The sequence below is a fragment of the Anguilla rostrata genome, chromosome 16 (assembly GCF_018555375.3).
Source record: "Anguilla rostrata isolate EN2019 chromosome 16, ASM1855537v3, whole genome shotgun sequence".
NCBI classification, from domain to species: domain Eukaryota; kingdom Metazoa; phylum Chordata; class Actinopteri; order Anguilliformes; family Anguillidae; genus Anguilla; species Anguilla rostrata.
In genome coordinates, this window is record NC_057948.1 from 33,672,645 (window position 1) to 33,691,811 (window position 19,167).

The following is a 19,167-nucleotide window of genomic DNA, read 5'->3' on the forward strand; positions in this document are numbered from 1 at the left end:
GAGCCTGACCCAGCACTGCAAAAGCCTAACCCAGCACTCCATGAGCCTTCTCCAGAAAGGCATGAGCCTGACCCAGCACTTCACAAGCCTGACCCAGCACTCCATGAGCCTGAACCAATAAGGCATGAGCCTGACCCATCACTGCACAAGCCTGACCCAGCACTCCATGAGCCTGAACCAATAAGGCATGAGCCTGACCCATCACTGCACAAGCCTGACCCAGCACTGCACAAGTCTGATCTAGCAGTGATTTAAACACAAGGACAAGTTTAAGATCGCACATACACTCACGCACACTCTCTGACCCAAACACACCCAGCCATCCACCCACGCACACATGTGCACACTCACACTCACACTCACACTCACACACTCACACACTCACACACTCACACACTCACACACACACACTCACACACTCACACACTCACACACACACACACCTCACCTCCCTCTTAGAAGCACTCCTCCAGCAGGCAAGCTACACATTACACATTATCTGCCGCAATCCCACAATGCCATTGGTCATTCTCTGGCATTTCCAATATTCAACCTGTCGCTGACACCTCCTGACTGCCTTCTATTTTCCTTTTGGGGGAGGGAGGGTGGGGGGGGGGGGGCAGTGCAGTCACAAGAGAAATGCCGCATTTTTCACCACACGCTCACTCCCCAGGAAAGAGCGCATTTGTCTCCGTCCCCCCCGCCTCTCCTATCTGAATAACCGCAGACTCTTCGCAGACATCGGCTTACCGGACCAGGATGCATCACTTTCTAGGTGACCAGAGGGCAAATGTTTGAGAATAAATGATGAGCCGTTGTTCACAGTTAATTACTTTCTATTCAAAAAAAAAAAAAAAAAGTCAGGCAACATTTCTTCAACAGGAAACATTTTGACACACATATTTAATTAACTGCAATACAGTTGGGAGTAGAAAAAAAAAACTGACATTAAAATAACATTTAAAAACAACATTAAATAAAACTAATTTTAATACATCTGAAGTGTTTGTTTGAAACTCGGTGCTAAACCTGCATGGAAGACCCTGGGCTAACTGTGCAGTGACCGTTCTGTGATTGGCTGGGGGGCTTTTCGCAAAGACGGCTCCAGCACCAGACCGTTCAGCTGTGCTCGCGCAAAGAACCTCACAGGACAGAGGTGCAACCGTTTACCTGTTTCCACGGTGACAACAGGACGAAGCTCTGGCAACTTCCTGTATCAACGAGGCCAGACAGCAACGACCTCTCAACTGTCCTGTTCCAATGAAACGGGCGGCATTAAATAACAGTTCTGACCTCGCTGTGATGAATCTGCTCATCAAATTTCCATTCTTACCACCTGTGGAGAATTATGGGGGTTCGTTCAGTAGCTGTGCCTTGACTTCCTCATTTGTTCTTGTATGCCCTTTGACCTCTCTTTCTCTAAGCTGATTGGTGGGACGGAATGCACTTCTGCCATTAGGACTGTTTACTTCTCTTTATTTTCCTGCCAACAGTCCTTCCGATAGGCAGTGTTTCAGGACACAAGCTGCCTAAATCCCACCAGGAAAAAAAGCGAGTTAATATTTGTGAGGCAGCCACTCTGAAATGTGTCACAGGAAATGTACAAGTACACAACGTCCCGAACTAGCCTGCCACTGGTTATCGCGTCTGAACAAGCCACAGAATTATTTAAACAGTCTGAGACAAGCAGTAAGTGAATAATGCCAGCAATGAGAGAGAGACTGGCGTAAACAGCATTGTCTTTCAAGTCAGTTTCGCCAAACCTCTTGTCCTAGAACTCGTTATTTATACGTTATATACAGTAACGAACGGATCGCACAGCAGATTTTTCCTGACGGGGACCGGACTCTTCAGCAGGGGGCGTTAGGCGTGGCCATGCGGAGCGCTGTCCGGGCCGGATGTGTCCACCGCAGTCCGCTCTGCGCTTAGATGGACAGAGCTGCAGAAGCGCCCAGGTGGGGACGCTGATCTCAGTACAGCTGCTGTGGTGAGCGGGTGTGGCAGTGACTTGGCGGTAAGGGGTACCCCCAGTCCAGGGGCACTGGGACTAGCAGTAAGGGGTACCCCCTGGCCGCGGTGCTCTCTGACTTTGCAGTAAGGGGTACCCCGATCCAGGGGCACTGGAACTTGGTGGTAAGGGGTACCCCTGGTCCTGGGGCACTGGAACTTGGTGGTAAGGGGTACCCCTGGTCCAGGGGCACTAGGACTTGGTGGTAAGGGGTACCCCTGGTCCTGGGGCACTGGAACTTGGTGGTAAGGGGTACCCCTGGTCCTGCGGCACTGGGACTTGGTGGTAAGGGGTACTCCTGGTCCTGCGGCACTGGGACTTGGTGGTAAGGGGTACCCCCGGTCGTGGGGGGGCAGATGTCCTCATTAAAAGCACACTGTTTCATGATCTGCAGGTTATGTGGGTACACACTGGGGTCCACTAGGACAGAGGAGCAGCAGTCCCCACATCTGAGTCCCCATTCCGCTTCCTCTGGAACCCAACAAAGTCAAATACTTACACTTCTCCCTTTCCCCAACTCTTTTTCTCTCTACCTCTACCCCTCTTCTCACTCCGACAATCTCTCCTTTCCTCTCTCTCCTTCTCCCTCTCCCTATATCTCTCTCCCTCTCTCTTCTTTCTCTGTCTCTCTCTACTCTCTCCCTCCCCCCCTCTCTGTCTCAGGAGCAGCAGAAGACAGTCCATCCCCCTCTCTCTGTGAAAGAGTACCGAGCGAAAGGAAATGAAAGGGTAAAGTTGTGGAACGGCAGGGGATTGTCTGATCTGAAATGAAAAAAAGTCTGGAACGTGTCCGTTTTTTTTTGGGGGGGGGGGGCTGTTATCACAGGCTCCCAATGTTGGGGAAGCTCTTGAGTTTTTCGGGGAAGTCGTCCTTGTACAGGACGGGGTCGGCGCGGTGCTCCACCACCTTGAGGGGCATGGTCCCGAAAACGGAGGCAAACTTGTTGATGCACTCCGACCTGGAGAGAGAAGAGAGAGGGGCGAACTGTGAGACCGAGAGTTTCATCATTTACCACACGCACGCTCTCATGCAAACACAAGCTCACACGCTCACACTCTCACGCACAAGCACACATGCATGCATGTGCACTCACATTCTCACACACACTTTCCTCTGTAAATTTCTTTGGTGGAATACGTGTGACGCTGCACTTGTGTACCAAATAGCATGTTGAGAGATTTTTTTGGTTGACTGCATATTTCATGCAACTGAGCATGCTCAGACCACAGCATGTACCTCTCCCCCACAAAGGCTACTGAGCATGCTCAGACCGAAGCACAAAACTCTCCCCCACAGAGGCTACTGAGCATGCTCAGACCAGAGCACATACCTCTCCCTCACTGAGGCTACTGAGCATGCTCCAATCGGAGCACATACCTCACCCTCACTGAGGCTACTGAGCATGCTCAGACCAGAGCACATACTTCTCCCCCACTGAGGCTACTGAGCATGCTCCGAGCGGAGCACATACCTCTCCCACACTGAAGCTACTGAGCATGCTCAGACCGGAGCACGTACCTCTCCACCATGTGCGTCTGGTCCAGGGACAGCCCGTCGATGGCCGTGCACTCGGGACACTTGAACTTCTTCCGAGGGGTCACCTAAAAGCAGCAGAGACAGCACTTCTACCTTTCGCGAAAACAACCGCCCCTGTTCTCTGTGTAGGACAGCCTCTCAAACTCCGAGCCCAGAACCAGTCATGATGTCAAAACTCCCACACCTCCCTCCCTGCACCTCCCCCCACCTCCCCTCCGTCCCCTGTAAGTACATAAGGAGCCCCAGCAGCTCCCCTCCTGCAGATTTATTCTGCCGTTATGTCATAAATAAAGACAGGGCTGACAGGCCTTTCATAAAAGCGCTTTATTAATGAGATCAGCCCTGTGTTTGAGTGACAGGTAGCGTACCTCCGCTGTACCAGAGTGTGTGTGTGTGTGTGCGTGTGTGTGAGAGCATGCGAGTGTGTGTGTGAGCGTGTGTGTGCGTATATGAATCTATGTATGAGAGTCAGTGTGTGTGTGTGTGTGTGTGTGTGTGCATGTGTGCGCGTGTGTGTGCGTGTGTGTGCACGTGTGTGCGTGTGTGTGAGAGCGTGTGTGTGTGTGTGTGTGTGTGTGTGTGTGTGTGTGTGTGTGTGCGTGTGTGAGCCTGTGAGTGTGTGTGTGTGCGTGTGTGTATGTGAGCATGTGTGTGTGTGTGTATATGAATCTATGTATGAGAGTCAGTGTGTGTGTGTGTGTGTGTGAGCCTGTGTGTGAGAGCACGCGAGTGTGTGTGTGAGCAGAAGTGTGAGCGTGTGTGTGTGTGTGTGTGTGTGTGTGTGAGTGTGCATGTGTGAGTGTGAGCATGTGTGAACGTGCAGGAGTGTAAGTGTGCATGTGTGTGTGAGTGTGAACATGTGAGCATGAGTGCATGTGTGTGTGTGTGTGTGCATGTGTTGTATAAAAGCACACCCGTCTCTTGCCAGTGCCTCCCTCAGCAGTGAGTTATAGCCAGACCCCCACCTCCGTACCCCAGAATGGGAGCAGGGGCCTGGCGGATGAGGGATGGGTGGGGGGCGGGGGGGGTGTTTGTCTAAGAGCGAAGCGAGCGCGCCCTGACGTGGTTAGGGGGACACGGTTTATGGAGTCGGGACATCACTCAAACACAGATAAGCCAGGTAACCCCGGAGTGTCTGCAGACCTGAGCGGGGGCGTGGGGGGCCCATAGGGACATTCTGTAACAGCACACAGCCTGTCATTGCTGCCTCTGCTCAGCACAGAAACAGCCTCCAAGACCACAGACATGTATCCCACAATGCACCACTCTCCATACCACAGAAAAAACACTCTGCAGTACACACACACACACTGGACACTCCCTGCAGCACACACACAGGACACTCCCTGCAGTACACACACACACACTCTGGACACTCCCTGCAGTATACACACACTGGACACTCCCTTTAGTACACACGCACACACTGGACACTCCCTGCAGCACACACACAGGACACTCCTTGCAGTACACACACACACACTCTGAACACTCCCTGCAGTATACACACACTGGACACTCCCTGCAGTACACACACTCTGGACACTCCATGCAGTACACACACCCTGAACACTCCCTGCAGTACACACACTGGACACTCCCTGCAGCGCACACACACACACTGGACACCCGCTGCAGTGCGAACACACACTCTGGACACTCTCTGCAGGACACACACACACTGGACACTCCCTGCAGTACACACACACCCTGGACACTCCCTGCAGTACACACACCCTGAACACTACCTGCAGTACACACACTCTGGACACTCCCTGCAGTACACACACCCTGGACACTCCCTGCAGCGCACACACTCTGAACACTCCCTGCAGTACACACACTCTGGAGAGGCTGTTCCCTCCGCAGGTCGTACCTTGATGGGGGCCTTGCCAGTGATGTTGGCCACCAGGAAGTTCATGGCAATGTCCTCACAGTTCATGTGGTTGTCCACCCAGTTCTTGATGTCCCCAGGCATCTTGTAGGTGTACAGATAGTTAAAGTACTGAAGAGAGAGAGAAAGGGGGAGGGGGTGGAGAGGGAGAGAGAGAGAGGGAGAGGGCCGTCAGTCTTGAGCAAAGTTTCCACAGTTACAGATTCTGCCTCTTTAAAACAAGCCAATGAACACTGAAGACTTCAAAGTGAAAATGAAAAGTAAATTCAAGCCAAAACCTTCATACTATCCATAAACACAAGCAGCTAACACATAATAATGAGAACAGGCTATTCTGGCCTTGTTACACGCACCATGTACCATCTGTCTAGCATCCAGCACTGCTTCACGCCAAGACCAGATTATCCTGAAGTCCTCTGCTTCCTTTACATGACCAAGGAAGCAGTTACACATATTGATAGTTTCTTTATCAAGTAGAATTCATTTGCAAACAATGAGAATATCTAGGGATGACTGAAATGTCCAAATGGCTTCCATCTGAGAAGATCTGATGACTCTGAATGGCCGCTCCTTGTGGTTGGATAACCTAACCTAACCCCACCCCTGACCTCACACAGCTTAGACCTAGGGGTGGGGGAGGAGCTGGGGCTGGGGCTCTCTACCAGTAGAGGGCGGGGCTCTGTATCTTGTGATAGAGGGCGGGGCTCTGTAGTGGGCGGGGCTCTGTATGGTCATGCATAGAGGGGGGGCTCTGTAGTGGGCGGGGCTGCCTTGAGAGGCGGCTCTGTGGCTGTACTTGATAGAGGCGGCTTGTAGGGCGGGCTCTGTACCTTATGATAGAGGGCGGGCTCTGTAGGGCGGGCTCTCTGTAGAGGCGGGCTTGATTGATAGAGGGCGGGGCTTGTAGGGGCGGGCTCGTACCTTGATAGAGGGCGGGCTCTGTACCTTGTGATAGGGGCGGGGCTCGTACCTTTGATAAGGGCGGGGCTCTGTAGTGGGCGGGGCTCGGTACCTTATGATAGAGGGCGGGGTGCTGTAGAGGGTGGGGCTCTGTACCCTATGATAGAGGGCGGGGCTCTGTAGTGGGCGGGGCTCGGTACCTTATGATAGAGGGCGGGGCTCTGTAGTGGGCGGGGCTCGGTACCTTGTGGTAGAGGGCGGGGCTCTGTAGTGGGCGGGGCTCGGTACCTTGTGGTAGAGGGCGGGGCTCTGTAGTGGGCGGGGCTCGGTACCTTGTGGTAGAGGGCGGGGCTCTGTAGTGGGCGGGGCTCGGTACCTTGTGGTAGAAGGCCGCTCCGGTCAGCACCATGGAGACCTCGTTGGTCCACTCGGACTCGTACTTCCACTTGCCCATCTCGTGGTCCCACAGGTGCAGCCGGCCCGGGTACCCCACCAGCCTGTCAGGGAACTCCCGCCACACCTGGGGGCGGAGGGGGGGGGGGGGCGCACAGGCGGTCAGACAAGCCCAAAACCGCATGAGTGGTGAAACGGGCAGGTCTGTGACTCTTCCCTGGAGAGCTGGGTTTCGGAGGTCGGATCCGTGATCCCTGCTCTCCGTCCCACCCCCCCGTGTTCACTCCACCCGCCCGCCCCCCATTTTTACATTTTTATCCCAAATCCTCTGCAACTGCCCCAGTGTGTCCACTTTAAACCAGCTGAAGCTGCTCGAGTAAGCGAGCTAGCTAACGTTAGCTAGCATTACTGTTACCAGGGGGAAACATTCAGAACTACGAGGTCACCGTGGCAACACGCTTACGCTTGTAAGGGATTATGTTTCTGACCTCACTGCGCCCTGTCCCGTAGATGCCCAGGGCTTCCCGCAGGAACCCAGACGGGCCCATGACATCACCAAAGCGACGCCACCAATCAAAAAAAAACGTCCCGGCTTTTTAAAAAAACCGGGCGCAGCTGGCGCAGATCAAACAGGGCCCCAAAAGCAGACGGTTCCCCTCACAGCCCCGTTTCAGCGCTCGCGTCACCCCCGCCGCCCCCGCCCCCGCCCCCGCCCCCGCCCCCGCCCCCGCCCACCTCGTAGCCGAACTGCAGCTCGTCGGAGGTGAGCATGATGATGTCGTCGTCGATGGCCAGCACGGCCTCCGTCTCGATCTCGTCGTAGGGGAAGAAGCGGTTGCTCAGCTTGTTCTCCTTGGTGCGCACCACCTTCAGCGGCACGGCGATCTTCGGCCAGAGCGACTCTGAACCGGCAGGGAGAGAGGAGGAGGAGGAGGAGGAAGAGGAGGAGGAAACAAGAGGAGGAGAGAGAAGGTCAGAGAGCGTATCGGCACAATCCAAATCTGAGAAACAGTTGGTCGTACCCTGAAATAAAACACAGTGTTAGAGCAGAGAGCAGCAGGGGGTTGGTTAGGGGGGGGGGGGGGGTTGGTTCAGCAGCCTCTTTCCGGGGTGGGCCACGGGGGACATTCGGGCCGGGCCCTCAGCTGTGCGTCCGTCCCAACCAAGCAAAAGGGTCCAGTAAAACGCTGACCGCGATTCCCGCTGAAAAATCCAGTCAGAGCACGGAGCCAACCCCCCCCCCCCCCCCCCCCCCGATCCCTCCCCGGTCCAACACTCCCCTCAGGGTACGGAACCGCGCCGCCCCCACCCCCCACCCCGCCTGTTCTCAGGTTGTGCAACAGTTTGGGAGTCGTCCACGGCACGGAGAAGACAGCTGTCCGAGCGCCTGTCACCCAATAAAACCCCTCAGCGGGGACCCGACGGCGTTCCTGAGGCCGGCCGACGTCTTCCAGATGACTCCGCAACGGAAACGGGGAACGAGCGCGAGTTCAATCTAACCGCAGCGCGCGCTCCGAGCGCCGCCCCTGAGGTCACCGAACGGGGGTCACTGAACAGGGGAAGTGCGATTTTAAGGTGCGCCGGATTACACCTCTACTGACCGTAAAGAGATCAGCGACAAAGCGAACGAAATTGTGGCAAAAAAAAATCAGCGTATTAAATACGCTATAGCACTGCGGCTACGCTGACTTGCCTTTGTCAGCAGTCACGTTTTTGTAAATAAACAAAATGGAGGAGCGCAGAGGAATAGTATTATGGTGGGTATTTAGCAGACTCCTGACTGTGCAGAGAGACTGGGCTTGAGGCAGAGCCTGGAAAAAGCCACATAGCGTGTGGGGGGGGGGGGGGGGGGGCAAAAGAACAAAACAACAGAAGACAAAGCCTTTCCCAGCTGCCGGATGCCGTTGGGAGATGAAAAGGGCTCCAGAATTAAAAGTGAAATCCATGCCTCTACGATGACATCACTCCACCAGGGCTGAGGCCGGTTCGGAGGGTTACGGAGGGGGGGTTCGGGGGGGTGGGGGATCCTTGGAGGACAGAGCCAGAGAGGGCCAGAGTTTACAAGTCCTGGGAGGAAGCGGGGTTTGGGGGGGGGGGGGGAGGCTGTCCCACAGAGGCAGAGAGGGGGGGTCCCACGTGGTAGGTACAGCGTGGGATGGAGCAGGGGATCTCAGCAGGACCACCTGCTTAATTCCGCTCCCGTCCCAAAAGCCCGCTCCCTTTCCGAGATTCTGGGGCCTCCTCTGCACAATTCACGCCCCCAACGAGCGTGAACTTAATCACCTCGTTAAGGGCCTTCGTTAGGGACGGGCCCTGCAGTAAACACCTGATATTCAGTTTACCCGACACATCTCTAATGGCTATATTACCTGAGAGAGACCGAAAGCCAGGTGTCACCTGAGGCACAAGGCTTTTGAGCCTAATAACACAGGTGAAAAAGTGGATTTATGCCAGGGGAAAAGAAGTCTGTCTCTATGTGAGTATGTGCTGTTCCCACCAGCACTGTCTGATATGTGACAGGGTAGAACTCCTCATATCTAGCCCAGCAGGACGTCTCTGTTCTTGAAGAGCAACTCTTACAGTTACAGTAATTCTGTGTTCTCTGTTACGTGTTGTTTTGACAGTGGTGTGACTTATGAATGGAAACTTAAGTGCACAACAGACTATAAATGCACCTAACCTAATAAGTGAACACAAATCTCCTGATACTAGCATATGATGTTACGAATCCTTGCCACTTATGACCCTTCATCCAGGAAAAAACATCCATTTCATTGGACATCATCAGTGTCCCAACGACCAATCAGAGCTGCAGAGACTTCTCCGTTTCCTCTGACCTGATGAGTCAGCTCTAAAAGAGCCACACTTTCCAGCACACTCAAAACCCAGGCAGGGACATAAACGAAGCTAACATTTATAACGGCACTTACGAATAACTACATCAAGCTTACGGCGTCACAAACAGGCAACGGTCACATAAATCTCAACGTTCGTCCCGACAACCAATCAGGCTTCAGCCTGTTCCCTCATTGGTTAATAAGGGCAGGGCTGTTATTGGTTGATCTCAGGTGACTGCAGGGTGAAGCAGACTCAGCAGGCTGACCAGGGCACTCACTCAACGCCGAGCTTAACTGGCCAGTCTGCATTCTCAGCCAGATCTGTGAGGGCTGGAGCCACACTGGACTCTATCTCTCACTTTTATTACTGGGATTACAGGCCTGAGATGAGATTCCAGCAGCAGTTCTCAAGCTTTTGTAGGGTTTTCTAGGACAAAAAACAAAGATTCTTATTTATAAATGAATTCGTTTTTAAGTTTAAAAAAATAAATTAAAAAAACAATCCAAAAACGAAAACTTGGATACTTCTGGTCCTAAAACAAAATGATATTTTTATTTCTCTGTGTGACGGTTAACATTGTGACCTCACACATCCTTTGGAATTTTCCGCATTCTAAACCAAGGGATCCCTGAGCAGGGGGACTGGCTGTCAGTCATAACCGGGGCTCCTCCCTCCCAGGGGCGGGGCCTGTATAAAAGAGGGCGGGGCGGGGGCTCACCTTCGGGCGGGCTCTTGTTCTGGTTGTTCCACACCACCAGCAGCTTGGCCAGGCTGGGCACCTTGGAGATCTCGGTGATGACGCGGAACAGGCTCTCCACGCGGTCGTAGGTCAGGACCACGGCGGTGAAGCCCGGGGACCGCGGCGGGATGAGCGGCAGGAACAGCGGGCTGTTCACACTGGACCACTTCTGCAGGAGGAGAGAGGGAGACCGCAATGTGACATCACAATAGAGAGAGACCGCATTATGACCTCACAATACAGAGGGAGAGAGACCGCAATGTGACATCACAATAGAGAGAGACCGCATTATGACCTCACAATACAGAGAAAGAGACCGCAATGTGACCTCACAAGAGAGAGAGAGAGACCGCAATATGACCTCACAATAGAGAGAGACCGCATTATGACCACACAATACAGAGAGAGAGAGACCGCAATATGACCTCACAATAAAAAGACCGCGATATGACCACACAATACAGAGCTGAGACCGCAATATGACCTCACAACAGAGACCGCAATATGACTACAAAATAGAGAGAGGGACCACAATACGAGCACACGATACGGTGACTGCAGTATGACTGCACAAGAGAGAGGAGACCGCAACAACAGCACAACCACTTCCACATCAAAAAACACATTGTATTGTGACCACACAGAAACCAGCCTGTCCCTCTCTCTCTCTCTCTCCATCACCATGTGTAAAATGCACATGTAATCTGAAGTGTGCTTTCTGTTGGGGCAGAAATATTGCTGCTGTGGAAAAACCCATCTGCTTTCCCATTCCACAGGGCCAACAATCACACCTCATTCCAATCAGTGACTATTTCAATTATTAAAAGACTTTAATCTCCCAATTCAGATGAAACGCACAAAGTGGAAACACAAGAGAACGCACACACGCAAGCACGCACAGTCGCGCACTAAGAGTGGAAGAGACACCTCGTTACTGAAAATCTTGGGGAGCGAGCTGTGACCTTTCAGCCTGCCCAAACCCCACTCCTCCAATAGAGGCGGCATTTAAAGAGCCATAAATCACACAACAGCCTGCAAGGCCTGATAAAAAGCAAAGAATTTCCTCCCGGTAATCAGAGAGATGGAGAGAAAATAATAACGAGAGAACAAAAGAGAATGAGAACGAGAGGCAGAGAGAAAGAGAGAGAATGAGACAGAGAGAACGACAGAACGAGAGGGAATGAGAACGAAAGGGACAGACAGAGGGAGTGAATGACAATGAGAGAGACCGAGATGACCAAGAGAAAAAACATGAAAGGGAGAGAGAGACGGAAAGAGCAGGACTCGACGCCAACACTTCTTCCAAAGAGCAACGAGGCATCCCAATTAGAAGACAGTGCTCCTAAATTATATTTCCAGTTAGCAGCACATTAGATTTCAGGAGGAATGCTCCTACAATGAGTGAACGACAGAGGTCAGATGAGAGAAACAAAGAGACAGCTACAAGCAAGAGAGGAGATGGGAAATTATTATTATTGATCATTATTATTATTGTAACTACTTATCGGCATCACAGAGCAAACGACCCACTCTCCCTACCCACAATCCTCACACTGTGAACTCTTAAAGCATTAACGCCCTCCTCCTCCGCAGGTAGCCGTCCGTCATTAGCGGGAGGCTCCGCCCCCTTCCCCCACATGCGCGTGCGTGCGTGCGCGTGCGTGCTGCAGGAGGCAGAGAGCGCGGGATAAAAGCCGCTGGACACTCCGGCACAAACGCACGCGCTCGGAGATTTATTTCAGCGGGACCGTTTGAAACAGCGGCCCCGGCTTTGAGCTTCCCTTTAAAACTCTTTCCCTGGCTCTGCTCCACTCAGGCCCTCGGGCCGGGGGGGGGGGGGGGGTATTTTATATGGGAAAAAGGGGGACGGAAAAGATGAATTTGGTGTTCTCCCGCTGAACACTGAAGCTCTGATCTCCGGTATCAGAGCGGGGCGAAGCGTTTCGGGAGGAAACCCCCCCGCGGGGGGCGCCTGTCCGTTTTATGGGCGGTCCCGGCAGGACCGTAAACGATGTGAGAGGACGTGGAGCCGGGCCCAATAAATCTGCGCGAGGCAGGCTTCTCGCACGCACAGACGGACGGGCGGACAGACGGACGGACAGACCGGGCGAGCTGGTCAGGGCATGAGTCACATGACCATGTGGGAGGGGCTTGAAACTATGCTGAGTGGCATACTTGTGTTTCGCTAAACATCCGAAAGAACAACTCCACTGTGGTCTTAACACTGAAAGAGAAACTCCACTGCAGTCTTAACACTGAAAGAGAAACTCCACTGCAGTCTTAACACTGAAAGAGAAACTCCACTGTGGTCTTAACACTGAAAGAGAAACTCCACTGCGGTCTTAACACTGAAAGAGAAACTCCACTGTGGTCTTAACACTGAAAGAGAAACTCCACTGCGGTCTTAACACTGAAAGAGAAACTCCACTGCGGTCTTAACACTGAAAGAGAAACTCCACTGGAGTCTTAACACTGACAGAGAAACTCCACTGCGGTCTTAACACTGAAAGAGCAAATCCACTGCGGTCTTAACACTGAAAGAGAAACTCCACTGCAGTCTTAACACTGAAAGAGAAACTCCACTGCGGTCTTAACACTGAAAGAGAAACTCCACTGCGGTCTTAACACTGAAAGAGAAACTCCACTGTGGTCTTAACACTGAAAGAGAAACTCCACTGTGGTCTTAACACTGAAAGAGAAACTCCACTGCGGTCTTAACACTGAAAGAGAAACTCCACTGCGGTCTTAACACTGAAAGAGAAACTCCACTGGAGTCTTAACACTGACAGAGAAACTCCACTGCGGTCTTAACACTGAAAGAGCAAATCCACTGCGGTCTTAACACTGAAAGAGAAACTCCACTGTAGTCTTAACACTGAAAGAGAAACTCCACTGTAGTCTTAACACTGAAAGAGAAACTCCACTGCGGTCTTAACACTGAAAGAGAAACTCCACTGTAGTCTTAACACTGAAAGAGAAACTCCACTGTAGTCTTAACACTGAAAGAGAAACTCCACTGCAGTCTTAACACAGAAAGAGAAACTCCACTGCGGTCTTAACACTAAAAGAGAAACTCCACTGCGGTCTTAACACAGAAAGAGAAACTCCACTACGGTCTTAACACTGAAACGTCTGTCTCCCTACCACTGAATGCTTTAAAAAAAAAAAAAAAATTGATGTACCATCTGAAAATCCATTAAGAGGTGTGATTAAGTGCAGCACTGGGGCGGTGGGGGTTCTGTACTGTAATCCAGCCCTCGAGCCTCCTGTAGGTCAGCAGGAAGGACAGAAGGGTCTATAAAAATCAGTGGCTTTGCAGACCGGCTCGTGTGCGTGCCAGGGTGGATTCTGGGAAATCACACCAGGGCAGCATGAGAAAGGAGAGGTGTGGGATATTGCACTGGAGCAGAAAGAAAGTGAGGGATTCTGGGATATGGAACTAGGGCAGAGTGAGAGAAAGGGATTGTGGGATATGGCACCAGAGCAGGGTGACAGAAGGGGGTTCTGGGACAGGTCAGCAGGGCAGACTGAGAGAAGGGGATTCTGGGATGTCAGCAGGGCAAGGTAAGAGGAGGGGATTGTGGGACAGCTGACAAAACATTCATGCAAAGTCACAGAAACATATGCAGCAAAAACTTGTTTAATTGGTGCCCAAAGCTCTCTCTGAGAGAAGAGGATTCTGGGACAGCACCAGCAGGCAGAAACATTCCCGCAACGCTACTGCAACACATGCAGCTGTAAGACATGCTTAACTGGAGCCCACAGCTGCCTGTGGAGTTACAATCACTTTGAGTAAGAAGACCGTACTGCAGCAGCAGATGTGTTTATGCACTGAGTAGGTGCGCGTTTAATACAGGAGCTAATCTTCAGTACAGCAGCGACCGCAAATAAAGGAACTCACTTAACTCATTTAACAGCAGAAAGCCCTCCAAAGGCCTCCCACAGAGGCCTGTGTGCGCCATTCTCAAACGAGCTCCTGTAAAACCTGCGGGCTTTTCCGGGTGCTTCTGCCCCCCCCCCCCCCGTCCTAAAAACACGCCCCTCCGGTCTACCAGCCGCCCGACAGCGTCCGTCGCGGTCTGTCACCACGGAGACAGCCCGTCCCTGACGTTCGACATCAAGTCAGCCGGTCCCCACCAATAAAAGGCGAGCTTTTTATTTGCGAGCGGAAACTTCTTTTGAGGGCGTCCGACACTGACCCACAAGAAACAGACAGGAAGTCGTTAACCAGCTCGAACATGAGAGCGGCACTTGAGCACTGATTTACTTTAATAGACACGGAAAAACCAGGAGAGGAACTGGGGGCAGCGAAAGGGCTTATTCTGATTGGTTCATTGCAACTCTGTGGACTAAGGGAAATGTGCAATTGGATGAGTAATCTCAAATACAAAACATACAACAAACAGATGTGAGAAATGTCATTTCTGATGAAGGATTTCAAATGCAAACATTTTCTTCATAGAAAGCACTAAATTTATTTTACTTTCAAATACAATAATTACGACTGGTCGTCAGTTTGAGAGTCCCAGTGTCCTATACAATCCCGGTGTTGAAATCCTGGGTTCTGTGCTGATACTCAACAGATAGCATAACAGTGAACAGGCTGTCTGTAAGAAGGGGAATGCATTCTGAGCGCTAACGTGCTGTCTGTAAGAAGGGGAATGCATTCTGAGCGCTAACGTGCTGTCTGTAAGAAGGGGAATGCATTCTGAGCGCTAACGTGCTGTCTGTAAGAAGGGGAATGCATTCTGAGCGCTAACGTGCTGTCTGTAAGAAAGGGAATGCATTCTGAGCGCTAACGTGCTGTCTGTAAGAAGGGGAATGCATTCTGAGCGCTAACGGCTAACGGGCTGTCTGTAAGAAAGGGAATGCATTCTGAGCGCTAACGGCTAACGGGCTGTCTGTAAGAAGGGGAATGCATTCTGAGCGCTAACGTGCTGTCTGTAAGAAGGGGAATGCATTCTGAGCACTAACGTGCTGTCCGTAAGAAGGGGAATGCATTCTGAGCGCTAACGTGCTGTCTGTAAGAAGGGGAATGCATTCTGAGCGCTAACAGGCTGTCTGTAAGAAGGGGAATGCATTCTGAGCGCTAACGTGCTGTCTGTAAGAAGGGGAATGCATTCTGAGCGCTAACGTGCTGTCTGTAAGAAGGGGAATGCATTCTGAGTGCTAGCGTGCTGTCTGTAAGAAGGGGAATGCATTCTGAGCGCTAACGTGCTGCCTGTAAGAAAGGGAATGCATTCTGAGCGCTAACGTGCTGTCTGTAAGAAAGGGAATGCATTCTGAGCGCTAACGTGCTGTCTGTAAGAAGGGGAATGCATTCTGAGCGCTAACGTGCTGTCTGTAAGAAAGGGAATGCATTCTGAGCGCTAACGTGCTGTCTGTAAGAAGGGGAATGCATTCTGAGCGCTAACGTGCTGTCTGTAAGAAAGGGAATGCATTCTGAGCGCTAACGTGCTGTCTGTAAGAAAGGGAATGCATTCTGAGCGCTAACAGGCTGTCGGTAAGAAGGGGAATGCATTCTGAGCGCTAGCGGGCTGTCTGTAAGAAGGGGAATGCATTCTGAGCGCTAACAGGCTGTCTGTAAGAAAGGGGAATGCATTCTGAGCGCTAACAGGCTGTCTGTAAGAAGGGGAATGCATTCTGAGCGCTAACGTGCTGTCTGTAAGAAGGGGAATGCATTCTGAGCGCTAACGTGCTGTCTGTAAGAAGGGGAATGCATTCTGAGCGCTAACGTGCTGCCTGTAAGAAAGGGAATGCATTCTGAGCGCTAACGTGCTGTCTGTAAGAAAGGGAATGCATTCTGAGCGCTAACGTGCTGTCTGTAAGAAGGGGAATGCATTCTGAGCGCTAACGTGCTGTCTGTAGAAAGGGAATGCATTCTGAGCGCTAACGTGCTGTCTGTAAGAAGGGGAATGCATTCTGAGCGCTAACGTGCTGTCTGTAAGAAAGGGAATGCATTCTGAGCGCTAACGTGCTGTCTGTAAGAAAGGGAATGCATTCTGAGCGCTAACAGGCTGTCGGTAAGAAGGGAATGCATTCTGAGCGCTAGCGGGCTGTCTGTAAGAAGGGGAATGCATTCTGAGCGCTAACAGGCTGTCTGTAAGAAAGGGGAATGCATTCTGAGCGCTAACAGGCTGTCTGTAAGAAGGGGAATGCATTCTGAGCGTTAACGGGCTGTCCGTAAGAAGGGGAATGCATTCTGAGCGCTAACGTGCTGTCCGTAAGAAAGGGAATGCATTCTGAGCGCTAACGTGCTGTTCGTAAGAAAGGGAATGCATTCTGAGCGCTAACGTGCTATCTGTAAGAAAGGGAATGCATTCTGAGCGCTAACGTGCTGTTCGTAAGAAAGGGAATGCATTCTGAGCGCTAACGTGCTGTCTGTAAGAAAGGGAATGCATTCTGAGCGCTAACGTGCTGTTCGTAAGAAAGGGAATGCATTCTGAGCGCTAACGTGCTGTCTGTAAGAAAGGGAATACATTCTGAGTGCTAACGTGCTGTTCGTAAGAAAGGGAATGCATTCTGAGCGCTAACGTGCTATCTGTAAGAAAGGGAATGCATTCTGAGCGCTAACGTGCTGGGCTGTCTGTAAGAAAGGGAATGCATTCTGAGCGCTAACGTGCTGTCCGTAAGAAGGGGAATGCATTCTGAGCGCTAACGTGCTGTCTGTAAGAAAGGGAATGCATTCTGAGCGCTAACGTGCTGTTCGTAAGAAGGGGAATGCATTCTGAGCGCTAACATGCTGCCTGTAAGAAAGGGAATGCATTCTGAGCGCTAACGTGCTGGGCTGTCTGTAAGAAAGGAAATGCATTCTGAGCGCTAACGTGCTGTCCGTAAGAAGGGGAATGCATTCTGAGCGCTAACGTGCTGGGCTGTCTGTAAGAAAGGGAATGCATTCTGAGCGCTAACGTGCTGTCTGTAAGAAGGGGAATGCATTCTGAGCGCTAACGTGCTGTCTGTAAGAAGGGGAATGCATTCTGAGCGCTAACGTGCTGTCTGTAAGAAAGGGAATGCATTCTGAGCGCTAACGTGCTGTCTGTAAGAAAGGGAATGCATTCTGAGCGCTAACGTGCTGTCCGTAAGAAAGGGAATGCATTCTGAGCGCTAACGTGCTGTCCGTAAGAAAGGGAATGCATTCTGAGCGCTAACGTGCTGTCCGTAAGAAGGGGAATGCATTCTGAGCGCTAACGTGCTGTCTGTAAGAAGGGGAATGCATTCTGAGCGCTAACGTGCTGTCTGTAAGAAGGGGAATGCATTCTGAGCGGAGGACGGAGTGTGGCACAGTGGGTAAGGAACTGGGCTTGTAACCGAAAGGTCGCCGGTTCGATTCCCAAGTAAGGACACTGCCGTTGTACCCTTGAGCAAGGTACTTAACCTGCCTGCATTGCTTCAGTATATATGTCCAGCTGTATAAATGGATACAATGTAAAATGCTATGTAAAAAGTTGTGTAAGTCGCTCTGGATAAGAGCGTCTGCTAAATGCCTGTAATGTAATGTAATGTAATCTGTAAGAAAGGGAATGCATTCTGAGCGCTAACAGGCTGTCCGTAAGAAGGGGAATGCATTCTGAGTGCTAACGTGCTGTCTGTAAGAAGGGGAATGCATTCTGAGCGCTAACGTGCTGTCCGTAAGAAGGGGAATGCATTCTGAGCACTAACGTGCTGTCCGTAAGAACGGGAATGCATTCTGAGCGCTAACGTGCTGTCTGTAAGAAGGGGAATGCATTCTGAGCGCTAACGTGCTGTCCATAAGAAAGGGAATGCATTCTGAGTGCTAACGTGCTGTCTGTAAGAAGGGGAATGCATTCTGAGTGCTAACGTGCTGTCCGTAAGAAGGGGAATGCATTCTGAGCGCTAACGTGCTGTCTGTAAGAAGGGGAATGCATTCTGAGCGCTAACAGGCTGTCTGTAAGAAGGGGAATGCATTCTGAGCGCTAACGTGCTGTCCGTAAGAAGGGGAATGCATTCTGAGCGCTAACGTGCTGTCAGTAAGAAAGGGAATGCATTCTGAGCGCTAACAGGCTGTCTGTAAGAAGGGGAATGCATTCTGAGCACTAACGTGCTGTCTGTAAGAAGGGGAATGCATTCTGAGCGCTAACGTGCTGTCCGTAAGAAGGGGAATGCATTCTGAGCGCTAACGTGCTGTCTGTAAGAAAGGGAATGCATTCTGAGCGCTAACAGGCTGTCTGTAAGAAAGGGAATGCATTCTGAGCGCTAACGTGCTGTCCGTAAGAAGGGGAATGCATTCTGAGCGCTAACAGAAAGGGAATGCATTCTGAGCGCTAACGTGCTGTCTGTAAGAAGGGGAATGCATTCTGAGCGCTAACGTGCTGTCTGTAAGAAGGGGAATGCATTCTGAGCGCTAACGTGCTGTCTGTAAGAAGGGGAATGCATTCTGAGCGCTAACGTGCTGTCTGTAAGAAAGGGAATGCATTCTGAGCGCTAACGTGCTGTCTGTAAGAAAGGGAATGCATTCTGAGCGCTAACGTGCTGTCTGTAAGAAAGGGGAATGCATTCTGAGCGCTAACAGGCTGCCTGTAAGAAGGGGAATGCATTCTGAGCGCTAACGTGCTGTCTGTAAGAAGGGGAATGCATTCTGAGCGCTAACGTGCTGTCTGTAAGAAGGGGAATGCATTCTGAGCGCTAACGTGCTGTCTGTAAGAAGGGGAATGCATTCTGAGCGCTAACGTGCTGTCTGTAAGAAAGGGAATGCATTCTGAGCGCTAACGTGCTGTCTGTAAGAAGGGGAATGTGTTTGGAGGGCTAACGGGCTGCCTGTAAGAAAGGATCAGTTACTGATTCAGGAAGAGGGACCGAGTACTCAGAGGCCTGTACTGTTCCCTTCCTAACAGCTGGGG

The 19,167-nt window shown here is 51.5% G+C and overlaps 1 protein-coding gene across 7 annotated transcripts in view; it reads right to left on the reverse strand.

Moving 5' to 3' along the window:
• Positions 1-884: 884 nt before the first annotated feature.
• Positions 885-19,167, reverse strand: part of ext2 (exostosin glycosyltransferase 2) — a 30,072-nt gene continuing 11,789 nt past the window's right edge. For 2 of the 7 annotated variants that reach the window (XM_064312235.1, XM_064312234.1), the window contains exons 10-15: positions 10,289-10,478; positions 7,468-7,634; positions 6,716-6,859; positions 5,422-5,550; positions 3,528-3,610; positions 885-2,967 (exon numbers count right to left, since the gene is read on the reverse strand). In XM_064312235.1, coding sequence (XP_064168305.1) covers positions 2,829-2,967; positions 3,528-3,610; positions 5,422-5,550; positions 6,716-6,859; positions 7,468-7,634; positions 10,289-10,478 — 852 coding nt within the window. In that variant the 3' untranslated portion in view covers positions 885-2,828. The remainder of the gene's footprint in view (positions 2,968-3,527; positions 3,611-5,421; positions 5,551-6,715; positions 6,860-7,467; positions 7,635-10,288; positions 10,479-19,167) is intronic. The other 5 variants (XR_010326082.1, XR_010326085.1, XR_010326084.1 and 2 more) reach the window with 5 other exon arrangements.